The sequence below is a fragment of the Mirounga leonina genome, unplaced genomic scaffold (genome assembly GCF_011800145.1).
Source record: "Mirounga leonina isolate KUSES-001 unplaced genomic scaffold, KU_Mleo_1.0 Mir_151, whole genome shotgun sequence".
Lineage (NCBI taxonomy): Eukaryota > Metazoa > Chordata > Mammalia > Carnivora > Phocidae > Mirounga > Mirounga leonina.
The window spans coordinates 33,525,026-33,542,964 of record NW_023270377.1 but is presented as its reverse complement, the minus strand read 5'-3'; the positions used below and the strand labels follow the sequence as shown (position 1 = coordinate 33,542,964).

Below are 17,939 nucleotides of genomic sequence, written 5' to 3'. Positions count from 1 at the left end.
CCTCTGCTTTCCTGCCGTAAGGCACTCCAGGAGACAACTTCCGTTTCCACTTGGCTCCGGCTGGAGGATTGACTATTGAGTGTCGTGAGAGGTCGGAGTGCTGTCAGGTAAAATAGAGTTGGTGGGAGGCCTCTTAATTAGGAATTAGAGTGAGACTTTGTTCTGGGGATTGTAGAAAAGGGGAGACTAAATGGAGAATGGTCTTGAGAGTATATATCTCGAGGGAAGGGGATCGAAGAACTAGCAATAGAGGACAATGAAGTCCTGGGATAGTGAGGGGTAGTTTGTAGAAGGATGCGGTGAGAATTACTGTTGTAAGTCCGTGTGCTTTTTCCCTCTTTTTCCCACCCGCAAACCCTCGCCCTGTGTCTTGTGGTTTACCTCTGAATTGAATAAACGCAGAACAGCTCTAACTCGAAGAATTGTAAAATAAGAATAATTGCAATGTCTGCCTCACAACAATCATGTATGGTTTTAAGCAAGGCTTTTCTGGTGTGAATGTTTATGGTAACGTTAAAGTGAAAAAAGCAGGGTACAAAAATCACATCCATTTTTAGAGGGATTACTATTTTTAAATTGCATATAAGTAGGTGCAGGGACTGGAGGGGACACGAAAAGTTCACTTGTCTTTTATTTTTTAATGTTCTTAGTCACAATTTTAAAAATGAGGTGTAGTTGGGATATATACTTGAAAGTCATGGATAAGTCATAAAATTACATGTACTATAAGTGGCATTATCCTTTTATTTTCTAGTTAGGGAAAGTATGCCAGCCCCCAGTGGAGGTGGAGTTGATCTCCACCAAAGTAGAGATTCACTCCAAACACAGGTAGCTAGCTTTTTAGAAGTTTCATGATAATATGTTTTTTCTTTGTTGAACTAATAAACTTACTGTTTTTTGTCTGAACAGTTCTGAAACTGAAATAATTATCCAATGTTGAGTCCTTGGCATAATTTGTCATTTATCTAATTTTAGTTTCTATTGTGAAATAGCAGAAGGGTGTATAAAATATAAATACATTTAAAGAATTACAATTAAGCAAACCCTATGTAACCACCCCTCAGGTTAGAAAATAAAACATTGCCAGGGCGCCTGGGTGGCTGTCGTTAAGTGTCTGCCTTTGGCTCAGGTCATGATCCCAGGGTCCTGGAATCGAGCCCCGCATGGGGCTGGCTCTCTGCTCAGCGGAAAGCCTGCTTCTCCCTCTCACAATCCCCTTGCTTGTGTTCCCTCTCTCGCAGTGTCTGTCTCTGTCAAATAGATAAAATCTTTAAAAAGAAAAGAAAAGAAAACATTGCCAATAACTTAGAACTTTGCATTCTCAGCAGAGGTGATTATCCTTCAAAGTGATGAAAATTGGTTCTTGGTTCTTGGTTCTTGGAGGGGAGGTGAAAAAAATCTTAAAGACTACTGTGGTTTGAGGCCTTCCAAAGAGCCATGGTACATTAGCAGATAAATACAGTATATCCATGGTATTACAATTTAATTGGGGGAGGGGAGTAGGAATGTGATAAGGAAAAAAATATCTGAAAAAACTCCTTTGGGGTGCAAGAATTAAGAATAGATTGAAAAACACTGCCTTAGAAGCTCTGTGTATGAGCTTCTGTGATTCTGTCTCCTCCACCAAGAGATAGCCATTATCCTGACTTGTGATAAACATTCACTTTTTTCGCTTTAATCTTTCCATGTATGGTGCATTTCTAAAAAAAATGAATTATCTGGTTTTTCAGTTTATGTAAATGGGATCAAAGTGTATGTATATTTTAAACTCACCCCTTGTTCATTATTTGTGAGATTTGTTCATACTTTTGCATGTAGTTTTTCATTGTGTATTCTGTAGTGTGACTTCTGTAAATAATCCATTATTGTTGTTGGATATTTGGGTTGTTTACAGTTTGGGGCTAGCCACATAAACAATCTGGCTAAAAAGATTTTTATAAAATACATCTATTGTTAAAATATATATATGTATATAGTTACACGCATGTAAGAGTTTTTTTTATAATAGTGCTGTCCAATGAAAATATAATGCAAGGCTCATATGTAATTTACAATTTTCTAGTAGCCATATTAAAAAGGTAAAAAGAAAGTTAATTTAATTATATATTTTGTCTAACACAGTATATTCAAAGTATTATTTCAAGATATAATCAGTACTAAAAGTCATTAATGAAATATTTTACATTTTCTTCATACTGTCTCAAAATCGATGTATTTTACACTTAAATATTTTTCTATGGTAAGTTTTCATAAATATAAACACTTGATCTGTGTTTATATTTTGCAAAATTTACAATTGAAAAAGTAGCTCCATATGCCTAAATTGTTCCAAACACACTTTAAAAATTTCCAGTAACTGATTTGAGACTCCGACTTGAAATTTAAATTAATTAAAATTAAATAAAAATTCTAGTTCCCCAGTTGCACTATTCACACTTCAAGTGCTAGTGAAAACCATATTGAATAGTGCAGATCTAGACCATAAGGTATTCAAATGTTTGACATTTCTATGTCAGACCAGTTTTTCACAATGGTTGTGCTAAGTCACATTCTCACCACCTGGGTGTGAAAGTGGAAAACACATCACATTGTGTTTTCCACAAATCTCACAATCTTGCAAGGTAGGTTTTATCCTCATGTTATATGAGGAAACAAATTCAGAGAGATTAAATTATTTGCCCAGAAGTGTATAGCTGTTAATAGTGCATCCAGGATTAAATCTGTATACACCAAAGTCTACACTGAAGTAGAATTCTAAACTTCCTTCAAGTGATCATGATATCATTGTTTGATTTATGGCTATTCTGAAGTAGAAATAATTTTAAAAAGAAAATGAAAAGTTCCCTAGAAATTGTGTTGTTCAGCTCTTTGAAAAGTCATTGAAATATTCTATTTAGTAAATGCCTATAAAGGGACACTTTCTGAAATATTTTAATGAGGTAGAAGAGAAAATGCATTGAATTTATTAAAGGAAATTAGGAGAAATTAATATGATACTTTCATGTTTTCTCTCAAAGATCTATCTCCCAAATTACTTAATATTTTGAACATAGTAATATTGTAACTTTGAAATAACCTTCATATATGGTAATGCTTCCATTTTTCTTTTCTTTTTTTTTAAGTTGGAGGGGTGCAAAGAGAGACTCTTAAGCAGGCTCCCTGCCCAGCGCAGAGCCCGACACAGGGCTTGATCTAACAACCCTGAGATCCTGACTTGAGCTGAAATCAAGAGCTTAACCAACTGAGCCACCCAGGAGCCCCTCCATTTTTATTTTCAAAATCAAACTGTTTCATCAAAAGATTTTGATTTTTTTTTTTAATTTTTTATTTATTTGCGAGAGAGAGAATGAGAGACAGAGAGCATGAGAGGGAGGAGGGTCAGAGGGAGAAGCAGACTCCCTGCTGAGCAGGGAGCCTGATATGGGACTCGATCCCAGGACTCCAGGATCATGACCTGAGCCGAAGGCAGTCGCTTAACCAACTGAGCCACCCAGGCGCCCTCATCAAAAGATTTTGACATTTGTCTTGTATTCTTCTCCAAGTATGTTGATACTCAATTAGGGTTAATATTCTACAATTGATATTTGCCAAAATAAGGGTTTGTCTTGCAATCTCTTCAAAGATTTTTGGAATGAAATATTAAAAAAAAATTTTTTTGAAAACATGGTTTGAAGAAACCAAGATATCCTTCTAATTAAACACTTCTTAAATATTTATTTTATAATAATGTATTGAACCTCAAAATCAGCCTGAAATCTGAAACCGTAATTTTTTCCTTTTTTAAAATTTTTTTTAAGATTTTTATTTATTTATTTGACAGAGAGCGAGACAGCGAGAGAGGGAACACAAGCAGGGGGACTGGGAGAGGGAGAAGCAGGATTCCCGCTGAGCAGGGAGCCTGATGTGGGGCTCGATCCCAGGAGCCTGTGATCATGACCCAAGCCGAAGGCAGATGCTTAATGACTGAGCCACCCAGGCGCCCCATTTTTTCCTTTATATTATTAAATCCACCAAATAATAATGAAATAATAGATCAAATGTTTCATTTGAAATTGTGAATGTTGTTTTAGCTTGTGTTTGGTGGGTATTGGTTTTCATTCTTTTTCTGAATGTAAAAAACATCAAAATAATGTTTTGTGATTATCTTAATATGTCTAAATATACAGTGTTGGTTAATTTGTCAGAATTACTATGTATAACTCCCCCCCCCAATATTCTGGGAACTAACGTTTAATGGAATGAACATTTCACATAATGTATCTTTAGTAAACACTATCTAATAATTACCTCTGTCTTCTAAAATACAGTGTAAGAGCCCTGCCTTATTATTGGGCCTGTTCAGAGTTATAAAGGCAGACATAATGGTAGTAATTATTTGGTTTGGTTTTATTTCTGGAGAGCAGTGATTATAGAATTGCTACTGCTAACCTTATACAAAAGGGGCATTAATTCATACCTCCTTAATTTTAAATTCATAGCAATTTAACTCGGGACTGAACTGAAGTTTATTTTTACATTATCTATAAAAATAACACTAGTGGGGTGCCTGGCTGGCTCAGTCAGTAGAGCATGTGACTTTTGATCCCTGGGTTGTGAGTTCGAGCTCCATGTTGGATGTAGAGATTATAAATAAATAAACTTTAAAAAAAAATAACACTAGTAAAACTGAAGTCTTATAACCATTACAGGCATATTTTATTTAAGGAGCCTTAGGGGTCCTAAGGTCTCTGTTGGTGTAGTTCAGGAGTCAGCAAACCACAGCCCGTGGCCAAATCCAGCATATTGCCTGTTTTTATACTGCCCATGAGCTAAGAATGTTTTTTACAGATGAACATCTGGGATGAACTTGCTAAGGAACCCTAACTTTGAGCCCCAGTTAAGCAAAATGTTATCCCCAAAAAAGGGAATTTCATTTTTTCCATCAGACCTGTATTACAAAAAATTGTACTCAGTTATTATTATATCTTGAATTTATCAATAAATATTTTTTCTCTTGTTATATAACTACCTACAAGATATGCTTGATTTTACCTCTTGGTCCACAAAGCCTGAGATATTTACTATCTGACTCTTTACATAAAAAGTTCATGTGATCGGGGCGCCTGGGTGGCTCAGTCGTTAAGCGTCTGCCTTCGGCTCAGTTCATGATCCCAGGGTCCTGGGATCGAGCCCTGAGTCGGGCTCCCTGCTCAGCGGGAAGCCTGCTTCTCCCTCTTCCATTCCCCCCTGCTTGTGTTCCCTCTCTCACTGTCTCTCTCTCTGTGTCAAAATAAATAAATAAAATCTTAAAAAAAAAAAAAAGTTCATGTGATCATAGATACTTAAACACAATAACACTGCATTTTAAAAGAATCTTCTGAACAACATAGGTAACAAAACAATATGTACATTTTCATGATGCATATTTACACATTGTGAAAGGACTAAAAAGAAGGAAACAGTATTGCTTAGAAGTTAGGAGCAGGGTCTCCTGGGTGGCTCAGTCGGTTATACATCTGCCTCCAGCTCAGGTCATGATCTCAGGGTCCTGGGATCGAGCCCCACATCGGGCTCCCTGCTCTGCGGGGAGTCTGCTTCTCCCTCTGCCTCTGCTTGTGTTTGCTTTCTCTCTCTCTCTTTCTCTCTGTCAAATAAATAAATAAATAAATAGAATCTTTGGGGAAAAAAAAAAGGAGCAAGGGCTCTGAAACCAAACTGCAAGGTTCAAGACCAATTGTACCGTTTACTGTTTTTGTTACCTTCAGAAAGTTCCTTACCTTGTTGGAGCTTCATTATCTTCATGTGTAAAATGGTGATAATAACTGTAATTTAAGTTCAAAGGGTTGTTTTAGGAGTAATGGAATTAATACATGTTAAAGCACTTTGGTGCACCTGGCATGTAGGGCACAATAAATGTGAGCTGTTCTTATAATGAAGAAAGGAACAAAATAGGAAATGGTTATCTCTGAGTGGTGGGATTATTTTTTTTCCAAAGATTTTATTTATTTATTTGTCAGAGAGAGAAGAGAAGGAGAGAGCGCACAAGCAGGGGGAGCGGCAGGCAGAGGGAGAAGCAGGCTCCCTGCTAAGCAGGGAGCCCAATGCGGGGCTCGATCCCAGGACCCCGGAATCATGGCCTGAGCCAAAGGCAGCCGCTTAACCAACTGAGCCACCCAGGTGTCCCAAGTGGTGGGATTATTGATTTTTTTCTTTTTTATATTTTGTATATGTGTATTTCCCAACTGTGAATATACACTAGTTATGTAATAGGGTGCTTTTTATAAAACCTGTTACCTCAGAATTTTCAAGTATTTATATTGGCTTTCCTTTTAAAACATTAACAAATGTTTGGGTATTTGATATCTACAATCAGCATAGTTCTCTTTTATGTTAATCTTATCCTTTAGACATGGCCCACGGACATGGGCATGAACACGGCCCTAGTAAACTGGAACTTCCAGATTATAAACAATGGAAGATAGAAGGGACACCATTAGCAGTTGTCCAGGAGAGGCTGGCTACACGAGGGCTAAGGGATCCATGGGGCCGGTAAGAACAAATAATTTAGATAGAATTTATTCTAGAGGATCAGTATCTATGTTCCTTTTCTTTTCTTTCTTTTTTTTTTTTTTTGATTTATTTAGCTATTCTAGGTTCTTTGTATTTACATTTAAATGTTAAAACAAGCTTTTCAGTTTCTACAAAAAAGCTGCTCGAATTTTAATTGGGTTCACATTAACTCAGAGCTCAACTGGGGATAATTGATGTCTTAACAAGTTAAATCACTATATTGTATACCTGAAACTAATATTACACTGTATGTTAACTAACTGGAATTTAAATAAAAACTTAAAAAAATTGATATCTTAACAATATTGAATCTTCCAGTCTATGGACAGTTTAGATTCTGTTTAATTTTCTCAGTAGTGTTCTATTGCTTTAAAAACAAATCTTGTGTATATTTTGTTAAATTTATCCTGAATTATTCCGTGTTTTATGCTATTGTAAATGGTATTGTTAAACTTAAATTGTCAATTTTCTTTGCTAATATGTGAAAATACAATGGAGTTTTATATATCAACTTTGTATCTTGTTTCTTGGCTAAATTCACATTTTTGTTCTAGCAGATTTTTTTTACAAATTTCTTAGAATTTAATAGATGATCATTTTGTCTAAAATCAGTGTTACTTCTTTCTTTTCAATTTGTAAAGTTTTTATTTCTTTCTTGCATTATTACACTGGCTAACACTACTAGTATAATGTTGGATAAAGTGTTGTTAGCTGACATCCATGCCTTGTTCCTTTTTTTTTTTTTTAATCTTTTTAAGTAATCTCTGCACAATGTGGGACTGTGAAATCAAGAGTCACATGTTCTACCAGCTGATCCAGCCAGGAGCCCCTGCCTTGTTCCTAATTGGGGGAAAGCATTCAGTCTTTCACCACTAAGTATATTCGTTGTAGGGTGGTCATAGATGCCCTTCATCAAGTTGTGGAGTTTCTCTTGAGTGTTGAATTTTTTTAAATGCTTTTTCTGCATCTATTGAGATGCTCATACAGTTTTTTCATTCTGTTAATATGATTAATTACTCTTACTGATTTTAAAATATCAAACCAATCTTGCATTCCTTTTTTTTTTAATCTTGCATTCCTGAGGTAAACCCTTCATCATGATATATTATCCTTTCATATATTGCTAGAATCAATTTTCTAAAGTTCTGTTGAGAATATTTGCATCTCTGTTCATGAAGGATATTACCCTGTAGTTTTCTTCTAATGTCTTTGTCTGGTTTTGGTATCTGAATTAGATTTGATTAACTCTCATATTTTCTACTAAGTCAGATTTTTAGAGTTAAGTGGGCTTTTTTTTATATAACATAGTTTTTTCCACTCATTTATCCCTACCTGTGAGAGAAGACTTTTTTTTTTTCACTAGAGCTCTCTGAATTCTGTTTACTTCTCTGTTCAAGATACTCAGAAGAATGATGGCCAGAGCAGGAAGTCAGTCCTCTTTTTTCTTTTTTTTTTTTTTAGAAGTCCGTATTCTAAAGCTCAGGCAGCTATGACAGGAAAAAGCTCTGATTCTCTGGAAGAATAATAATATTAGGTGTTACATACGCTCTGTGCCAGAATATATCATACATTACCTGTTTAATCTTTATAATAACACTATAAGGTAGATAGTAATCACCATTGAGTAAAAGAGGAAGCAGGCCCTAACTTGTCTAGCCTAAAAGGTTGTGAATCTAAGTGACAGAGCAAAGTTTAATGCCCAAGTTTCTAACTTCCTCTTTAAATAATGCTGTAATGACTGGTGTGGGCAAAGCCACACACCTGACCTCTAATGAATAGGCTGAAGTGAGTCTTGCATTTGGGAATTCTATAAAATCCTAAGTATTAATGACAGTGAAATCAAGTCTTTTTCTTCTGTTTTATATGTGAAATGTGGGCATATAGACCTAATTATCTTATATCACAGAAAGACTTCTATTGTGATCCACTTAGATATCTTATATAAGGTTGCATTTAAGTCTGTTAGGATGAAAATTAAATCTGTTTTAGTGAATGTATATAAGTTGTGTGTGATTATAATTTTTCCCTTTTTTTCCTCTAGCAATGAAGCTTGGAGATACATGGGTGGCTTTGCAAACAATGTTTCCTTTGTTGGTGCATTACTAAAAGGATTCAAATGGGGATTTGCAGCATTTGTGGTAGCTGTAGGGGCGGAATATTACCTGGAGTCCAAGAATAAAGATAAGAAGCATCACTGAAGATAATACCTGGAAGTATCTTAAAGGCTTCTTAATTCTCTTATAAAAATAAGATTTATTCAATGTAGCCTACTCATCTGTGTGTTTTTCCCTTCAAGAATACTAGTAAGATTTAATAAAGTAAGAATACATATGCTAGTCTGTTTTTATAATTCTTTAAAAAAAAAAATGTCTTGGCTCAGTTGGCAGAGCATGCGACTCTTGGTCATGGGGTCATGGGTTCGAGCCCCATGTTAGCTGTGAAGATTACTTTTTAAAAAAATGTCTCGGGCGCCTGGGTGGCTCAGATGGTTAAGCGACTGCCTTCGGCTCAGGTCATGATCCTGGAGTCCCTGGATCGAGTCCTGCATCGGGCTCCCTGCTCGGCAGGGAGTCTGCTTCTCCCTCTGACCCTCCCCCCTCCCATGTGCTCTCTCTCATTCTCTCTCTCTCTCAAATAAATAAATAAATAAAAATCTTTAAAAAAAAAATGTCTCAAGCCATTATCAGATTTGGTTTGAAATATGGGGGGAGACTGAGTACCAGCAGTAGTGCATTCTGCATATGGCACTAAGCCAGCATATATTTGAACAAATGGATATGTTCTAAAAGGTTTTGTTTTTTGTTTTTTCAAGTTCTTTTAGTGTGGTAAAGTTTGCCATCTTAACTACTTTTAAGTGTGCAGTCTGTGGTACTAAATACAATCAAAATGTGCAACCATCACCACCATTCATCCCCATAACTCTTTATCTTTTAAAACTGAAAGTCTATGCCATTAAACAATAAGTCCTCATTCCCCCTTCTCTCAGCCCTTGGCAACCACTATTCTACTTCCTATCTCTATGATTTGGGCTACTCAAATGTACCTCATATAAATGGAAGCATACAGTATTTGTCTCTTTCTGACTGGCTTATTTCACTTACCACAATGTCTTCAAGTTTCATCCATACTGTAGCATGGGTCGAATTTCTTATTAAATCTGAATAGTATTCCATTGTATGTATATACTACATTTTGCCTTTCATTCATCCATTGATGGACACTTGGTTTGCTTCCGCATTTTAGCTATTGTGAATAATGCTACTATGAACATGGGTGTACTCTAACGGGATTTTAAATGGGAATTAGCCTGGCTGTTTTTAGCATCCTCTGAAAGTGCTTTAGATTATACTATAAAGCACTTGCTGCCCAGTTCTGATTGACATATCCATGTATCATGTTCATTTTTCTTTATTGTGATATTATCTACCCTTAGTCCTCATTATCCCAACAATTTGAAAAGTTTGACATTTTTTTCTGTATTTCTAACAACAAACTACACATTCTTCCCACACTGAATTTTTAAATTTTTAAGAAAGATTTTTTGTATTTATTTATTAGAGAGAGCGTGGGAGGACAAGCCAGGGAAGGGCAGGGGGAGGGAAAAGCAGGCTCCCTGCTGAGCAGAGAGCCCAACATGGGACTCTATCCCAGGACCCTGAAATTACGACCTGAGCTGAAGGCTTAACTGACTGTGCCACCCAGTTGCCCCGAATTTTTAAATTTTGATTAATTAAATTTCTAAGTTGAGACAAACTCAGCTTCTTGAAGAGGTAATATTATAGCTTGAATAACAAAGTTAATATAAAACTCCAGGGTGATTTTTTTTCTTTATAAATTTCTTCTTTATAAACATAAACTTGAGGAATCACTCAATACATGAGACAAGAATTCCTAATAGTTGTAAATGGAATGTGGTAAAATGGAGTAATAAAAAAGACTGCAAAAGATAAGGAAAGTGTTTAACAAGCAACAAATAACAATAGGAAAAATACAAATAGCAAGATGGTAGATTTAAATTTGATCGTATGAAAAAAATTTGATCATATGAATAATTATATTAAATGTAGAATGCTCTAAAATTGAAACTCTAAAATCTTTCAATTAAAACACAGATTGTGGGGCGCCTGGGTGGCTCAGTCGTTAAGTGTCTGCTTTCCGCTCAGGTCATGATCCCAGGATCCTGATATTGAGCCCCACGTTGGGTTCCTGGCTCAGCAGGAAGCCTGCTTCTCCCTTTCCCACTCCCCCCGCTTGTGTTCCCTCTCTCGCTGTGTGTCTCTCTGTCAAATAAATAAAAAAATCTTTAAAAAATAAAAAAATAAAGTAAATAAAATACAGTTTGTCAGGCAAAAAAGTAAGACCCAAGTGTAAGCTGTTTACATGAAAATTCCTTTAAAACCTAGGGTAAAAGTAGAAAAATAGAAAAAATATACTGTGCAAACAGTAATGAAAAGAATAGTGACAAAATAAATTTCAGAATAAAGAGTATTCTCACTCCATAATAATGGAGGATTCAGTTCATTAAGACATAAAAATCCGAAATGTATATGCACAGAGCTTTATTTTTTTTTAATATGTCCAGATTTGTTTATTAGTAATCTGAAACCAGGCCATTACAATAAAGTATGACAGCTACAGGAATTTTGAAATAAAAGATAAAAGGGGTTCCTGAGGTTGTACAGAGCTTTAAATTATGTGAAACAAATAGAACTAAAGGGAGAGATAGGCAAATCCACAATTACGGTTGACAATTTCAACACTCCTTTCTCAGTAATTGATAGAAAAAGTAGAAAATTAGCCTATAGAAGACCAACACTATAGCTTGATGTAGTATTTATAGACCACTCTGCCCCAAAACAATAGAGCATTCATTCTTTTCAAGTGCACATGGACCATTTATCACAACAGACTATATTCTGGGCCATGAAACAATATATTTAGGAGGACTGAAATTACACCAAACATATTCTCAGATCACAAAGAAATTAGACTAAAAGTAACATATCTGAAAAATCCACCCATATTTGGAAATTAGATGGCATACTTGTAATACCCCCTGCTCAAAAAAGAGGTCTAGGGAAATTAGAAAATCTTTTTTTCTTAAGTTTTTATTTTTTTATTGATTTGAGAGAGAGCAAGAGCACAAGAGCGGAAGGGGAGGGGCAGAGGGAGAAGCCGCTCCCCATGGAGCAGAAAGCCCAACGTGGGACTCAATCCCAGGACCCTAGGATTATGACCTGAGCCGAAGGCAGACACTTAACTGACTGAGCCACCCAGGTCCCTGGGGAAATTAGGAATTCTTAACTGGATAAAATGAAAAACACCAAAATCTGTGGGATGCAACTAAGAAGACTGATCTCTAGCCAAACTGATAAAAGACACAAATTAATATTAGTGATGAAAGCAGAGATATCACTACAGATCCTAGAGACATTAAAACAATAAAAGCATTTTGCAAACAACTTTATGCTAATAAATCTTGATGAAATTGACAATGGCCTTAAAAAGACAAAACTACCAAAGCTCACTCAAGAAGTAGATAACCTGGGGTGCCTGGCTGGCTCAGTCAGTAGAGTGTGAGACTCTTGATCTCAGGGTCATGAGTTTAAGCCCCACATTGGGTATAGAACTTACTTAAAAAATTAAACAAAAACAGTAGATATTCTGAATATCCATGAGTAAACTCATTTGCTGGGTTAGGTGCAGAAAAGATGGAAAGTGCAGTGCTTGACATGTTTATAACCGAGAATAACAATAATTTTTCTCTCCTATTTTAGAGTATTTATTATCCATCATAATTTTTTCTGGAAGCAAGGAGTAAAGTTTTCCTTGTATTTTGTTAATTTGAAAACTATTGCCTGAATTCCTTGGGAGCTGCGGAGAATACAAACCAGTCATCTTAGCTGTTGCCATTACTTGGACTAGAACCAGTTAAATGTAATATTCATTCTTTTTATATATTTATGCACTTATTTGTTTATTTATTTGATAGAGACACAGTGAGAGAGGGAACACAAGCAGGGGGAGTGGGAGAGAGAGAAGCAGGCTTCCCGCTGAGCACAGAGCCCCAAGTGGGACTCAATCCCAGGACCCTGGGATCATGACCTGGGCTGAAGGCAGGGGCGCCTGTAATATGTATGACCAGGGCGCCTGGGTGGCTCAGTTGGTTAAGTGACTGCCTTTGGCTCAGGTCATGATCCTGGAGTCCTGGGATCGAGTCCCCTGTCGGGCTCCCTGCTTGGCGGGGAGTCTGCTTCTCCCTCTGACCCCCACCCATGCTCTCTCTCTCTCTCTCAAATAAATAAAATCTTTAAAAAAAAATGTATGACCAAAGTACAATTGGAAGTAATGTTAATTATGTGTTTACTAGCCTCATAAATAAGCACTGTAGATGACTATATGTAAAAATATTATTAGCTCCATTTTGTATATAGGGCAAATCCATGGTGAATTAACAAAGCTTAAGATGGCACAGCTAGGGTGCCTGGGGGCTCAGTCAGTTAAGCGACTGCCTTCGGCTCAGGTCATGATCCTGGAGTCCCAGGATCGAGTTCCGCATCGGGCTCCCTCCTCAGTGGGAAGCCTGCTCCCTCTGACCCTCCCCCCCTCATGCTCTGTCTATCTCATTCTCTCTCTTAAATAAATGAATAAAATCTTTAGAAAAAAAAAAAAAAGATGACACAGCTAGTAAGTTCCAGAGTTAGATTTTCGATCCAGGTCTGACTCCATAGTAACCACCATATTACAGTACCTATCATGTTGTATGTGATAAGTACTATAAAATGCCATAAAATTATTCTTTTAGATCTTATCTCAGAACTATCTAATTTTACAGTAATTTTATTGTCTTCCTGTACTTTGAACAAAACTATTTTGATACACCTACTAAAGCAGATTCACACATTTTTTGAAAAGTAAGATGAGAGGAAAAAAAGTAACATAGAGGGTGTCAGGGGACAAGGTGGGGTAGAAAATGTACATAAAGAAAAAAACATGGAAACAATAAGTATTTATACATGTGAATGGCCAATATGATAGAAGAAACAAATTAGAAGAAAACGAAAAAGGAGAAGAAGGGGTTGCAGGATACTGGCATGATGGGAACAGTAGAGACAAGCGGAACTTAGTATTCAGTGTATAATTACAGGCATAGGGTGTATTTACAGTCATCCACTTGCCACCTCAATCAAATGTAGATTTTAATGATACTGTGGAAAGGAAGATACTTTTGTTTTTTTGTTTTTGCTTTTGTTTTTTTAATTTTAGAGAGAGAGCGCATGTGAGCAGGGGCAGGGGTAGGGGGAGAGGCAGAGAATCTCTAGCAGACTCCTGATGCCGGGCTCAATCTCATGACCCTGAGATCATGACCAGAGCAGAAATCAAGAGTTGGACACTTAACCAACTGAGCCACCTAGGCACCCCCAAAGGAAGATGCTTTATATTGGGGTTTAAAGAAAATGCACAGTCTGCATATTAAAGTAAATTTTTTTAGCTTCATAGAGACATAGGACATTGGCAAGGCCCACTAAATTAGGGGCTAGAGAGAAGTATTCCAGGAAAAATAATTTGAGTCCTACCCTTCATTCTTCTCATTCTCTTCCCTATTTCTGATCATATTTACCATTTTTCTTTTAAAATTTTGGTTATCAGAAAATAGACTCAGGCGACTGGGTGGCTCAGTCATTAAGCGTCTACCTTCGGCTCAGGTCATGATCCAGGGTCCTGGGATTGAGTCCCACATCAGGCTCCCTGCTCAGCGGGAAGCCTGCTTCTCCCACTCCCCCTGCTTGCGTTCCCTCTCTCGCTGTCTCTCTCTCTCTGTCGAAAAAGAAAAAAAAAGAAAAAAGAAAATAGACTCATTTTCTAACATGATGGTCCCCCAAATGGGATACATGCAACTCAAGGAAGGTGCAAGACTACCCATTAAGGAGAGAAGAGAAAATATTTAAACTTACATATATTTTTTTTCATGTTTAATAAAAATGAATTCAAGTTTGCTGAAGTTTATTGTATAAATTGACAGTGGGATTTTCCTCATTTGGTGGATTCCAAGTGGTCACATAGAATTTATAGTAAATAGGGTATCTTGAAGGGAAAGTGGGAGTTGTACCCTCCAAAGGAGAGAATAAAGGAACTTTTCAGCAAATTGCTGCAGATGGTACTTTGTATGTGTTTGGTTTGTGGAATTTATTATCTACTAGTTTTTTTTTAAGATTTTATTTATTTAGGGGCGCTTGGGTGGCTCAGTCGTTGAGCATCTGCCTTCGGCTCGGGTTGTGGTCCCAAGATTCTGGGATCGAGCCCCATATCGGCCTCCCTGCTCAGCGGGAAGCCCACTTCTCCCTCTCCCGCTCCCCCTGCTTGTGCTCCCTCTCTCTCTGTGTCTCTCTCTGTCAAATAAATAAATAAAATCTTAAAAAAAAAAAGATTTTATTTATTTATTTGAGAGAGAGAGAAAGAGAGCACATGAGAGGGGAGAGGGTCAGAAGGAGAAGCAGACTCCCTGCTGAGCAGGGAGCCCGATGTGGGACTCCAGGATCATGACCTGAGCCGAAGACAGTCGCTCAACCAACTGAGCCACCCAGGCGCCCCTATTATCTACTAGTTTTAACTAAACTAATCTTCATGAAGTAGATAAGTGACTTAGGAAGGTTTTTACAAAGAAACTGCTGATTGAAGCTAATACCGGTAATGCAAAAACAAGAAACAAGAAGAAAAGAACAGAGCTATAAACTCTTGTCAGCAACATTACTGGGTCAATACAATAATCTAATCATGAAAACAGCCAGCCAAAAAAAAAAAAAATCAAGAAGACCAAAATATGGACTTGGACCCACTATTAGTACAATGAACCTTGCCCTAAGAGTACATTGATCTGAAAGAAAAAAGGCAAGGGGGGAGGGGAGGAGACAAACTTATATATAAGAGACTCTTAAGTATAGAGAACAAAATGAGGGTTGTGGAGGGGAGGTGCAGGGGGATGGGCTAAATGGGTGATGGGGATTAAGGAAGGTACTTGTCATAATGAGCACTAGGTGTTGTATGTAAGTAATGAATCACTAAATTCTACTGAAACTAACATTACACTATATGTTAACTAACTAGAATTTAAATAAAAACTTAAAACATGAAGAGTACACTGATCTATTAACTAATGATAGCATGTAGTCATGATAAGCAAATATTTTTAAATGTTTAATCTTTGCCTTAACTTTAATTTCTATGTGCATTTTTAATGTACATAGATGATAATATTTACATATTACATATAAAATGTTAAGACAAAGATTGGAGTTTAATGTGATTTCTCTTCATAATATTCTGTTGTCATTAAAAAATAGCATTCGGGCACCTGGGTGGCTCAGTTGGTTAAGCAACTGCCTTTGGCTCAGGTCATGATCCTGGAGTCCCGGGATCGAGTCCCACATCGGGCTTCCTGCTCGGCGGGGAGTCTGCTTCTCCCTCTGACCCTCCCCACTCTCATGCTCTCTCTATCTCATTCTCTCTCTCAAATAAATGAATAAAATCTTTAAAAAAAAATAGCATTCAAAAAACTCATAAATTTTTAAAGTATTTTTTCAATGTATTGGCTTATTACATAAAACCCAGGTAGTTTACAACAGAAATTGAATGTTCTTTCATGACAGCCTCTCATTCAGTTGGCAACATGAGCTTCAAAATTTGATATAATCCTTCTGATCCTCAAAATCTCTAGAGTTGCAAGGTATTCAAATTCAAATAACTATGCTAATGGGAGTGGAATCCTCCTAGTGAGTTTTGGCTTACCTCCAATATCAATTTGGGAAGTGGGGGAAGAGGGCTTTGGTGTTGGGGGGGTTTTCTTGATTTTATTTTATTTTTTGTAAAGATTTTATTTATTTATTTGACAGAGAGAGACACAGCGAGAGAGGGAACACAAGCAGGGGGAGTGGGAGAGGGAGAAGCAGGCTTCCAGCGGAGCAGGGAGCCCGATGTGGGGCTTGATCCCAGGACCCTGGGATCATGACCTGAGCCAAAGGCAGACGCTTAGACTGAGCCACTCAGGCACCCCGGTTTTCGTCCTTTTAAAATATTTTCGTTTTGGGTTGGAACATCAGCTTCAGAAACTAAGAGACTAGAACACCTAATGGAAATTGCATTTACTTGCCAATGATTCTATCAGAAAGGATCTACTGCAAAGAGAAGCTTTACCTTAATTTTATATATTGCATTATACATGAAAGTATATAATATTTTATTTTTATGTTGTATTACATTATTATATATTGTAAATATTATATATAATAAAATATTCAAAATGCTAACTCAAAGATTATATTATTAAAAACCATATATTGTCTTTTTTTTTTTAAAGATTTTATTTATTTGACAGAGAGAGATAGCGAGAGCAGAAACACAAGCAGGGGGAATGGAAGAAGAAGCAGGCTTCCTGCCAAGCAGGGAGCCCGATGTGGGGCTCGACCCCAGGACCCCAGGATCATGACCTGAGCCAAAGGCAGATGCTTAATGACTGAGCCACCCAGGTGCCCCAAATTCCGTATATTGTCTTAAATTGAATTACCTTTGATACATACAAACAATTTAAAACATAGCTTCAGCTATTAAAAAAAAAAAAAAGACAAAATCAGGGCACCTGGATGGCTCAGTCCATTAAGTGTCTGACTCTAGATTTTGGCCTGGGGCCTGATCTCAGGGTCCTGAGATCCAGCCCCGCCTCAGCTCCTTGCTCAGCCCCAAATCTGCTTCAGATTCTCTCTCTCCCGCTCCCTCTGCCCCTCCCCCTGCTTTCTCTCTCTTTCTCTCTCTCTCTCTAAAGTAAATAAATAAGGGGCACCTGAGTGGCTTACTCGGTTAAGCATCTGCCTTTGGCTCAGGTCATGATCTCGGGGTTCTGAGGTCGAGTCCCACATCGAGCTCTCTGTTCAGTGGAGAGCCTGCTTCTCCCTCTCCCGCTCCCCCTGCTTGTGTGCTCTCTCTTTCTGTCTGCCAAATAAACAAATAAATAAATCTTTAAAAAGAAAAGGGGGGGGCGCCTTGATGGTTCAGTTGGTTAAGCATCTGCCTTTGGCTCAGGTCATGATCCCAGGGTCCTGGGATGGAGCCCTGCATCACATTGGGCTCCTTGCTCAGCGGGGAGCCTGCTTCTCCCTCTGCCTGCTGCTCCCCCTGCTTGTGTTCTCTCTCTCTCTCTGTCAAATAAATAAATAAAATCTTTTAAAAATAAAAAAATTTTAAAAATTTTAAAAATAAAAAAGAGTAAATAAATAATCTTAGAAAAAAAGACAAAAAAATCTCTTGTCTCAAGGTCTGTGTGTTTTTCTGTTTAATCTCACGTGGAGAAGAAAGGAAGGAAGGAAGGAAGGAAGGAAGGAAGGAAGGAAGGAAGGAAG

The 17,939-nt window shown here is 37.3% G+C and overlaps 1 protein-coding gene across 1 annotated transcript; it reads left to right on the top strand.

Moving 5' to 3' along the window:
• Positions 1 to 2: 2 nt before the first annotated feature.
• NDUFB3 (NADH:ubiquinone oxidoreductase subunit B3) lies at positions 3 to 8,885 on the top strand. The gene is made up of 3 exons (XM_035007413.1): positions 3 to 107; positions 6,387 to 6,528; positions 8,591 to 8,885. The coding sequence occupies exons 2-3, from the start codon at positions 6,389 to 6,391 to the stop codon at positions 8,745 to 8,747; spliced, it is 297 nt and encodes a 98-aa protein (XP_034863304.1). The 5' UTR covers positions 3 to 107; positions 6,387 to 6,388; the 3' UTR covers positions 8,748 to 8,885.
• The last annotated feature ends 9,054 nt before the right edge of the window (positions 8,886 to 17,939 follow it).

Bases quoted from the DNA above. Each gene is read 5' to 3' on its own strand.
- NDUFB3 (XM_035007413.1), top strand. From the start codon at position 6,389: ATGGCCCACGGACATGGGCATGAACACGGCCCTAGTAAACTGGAACTT. The intron at 6,529-8,590 runs GTAAGAACAAAT...TTTTTCCTCTAG, and splicing joins CTAAGGGATCCATGGGGCCG to CAATGAAGCTTGGAGATACA.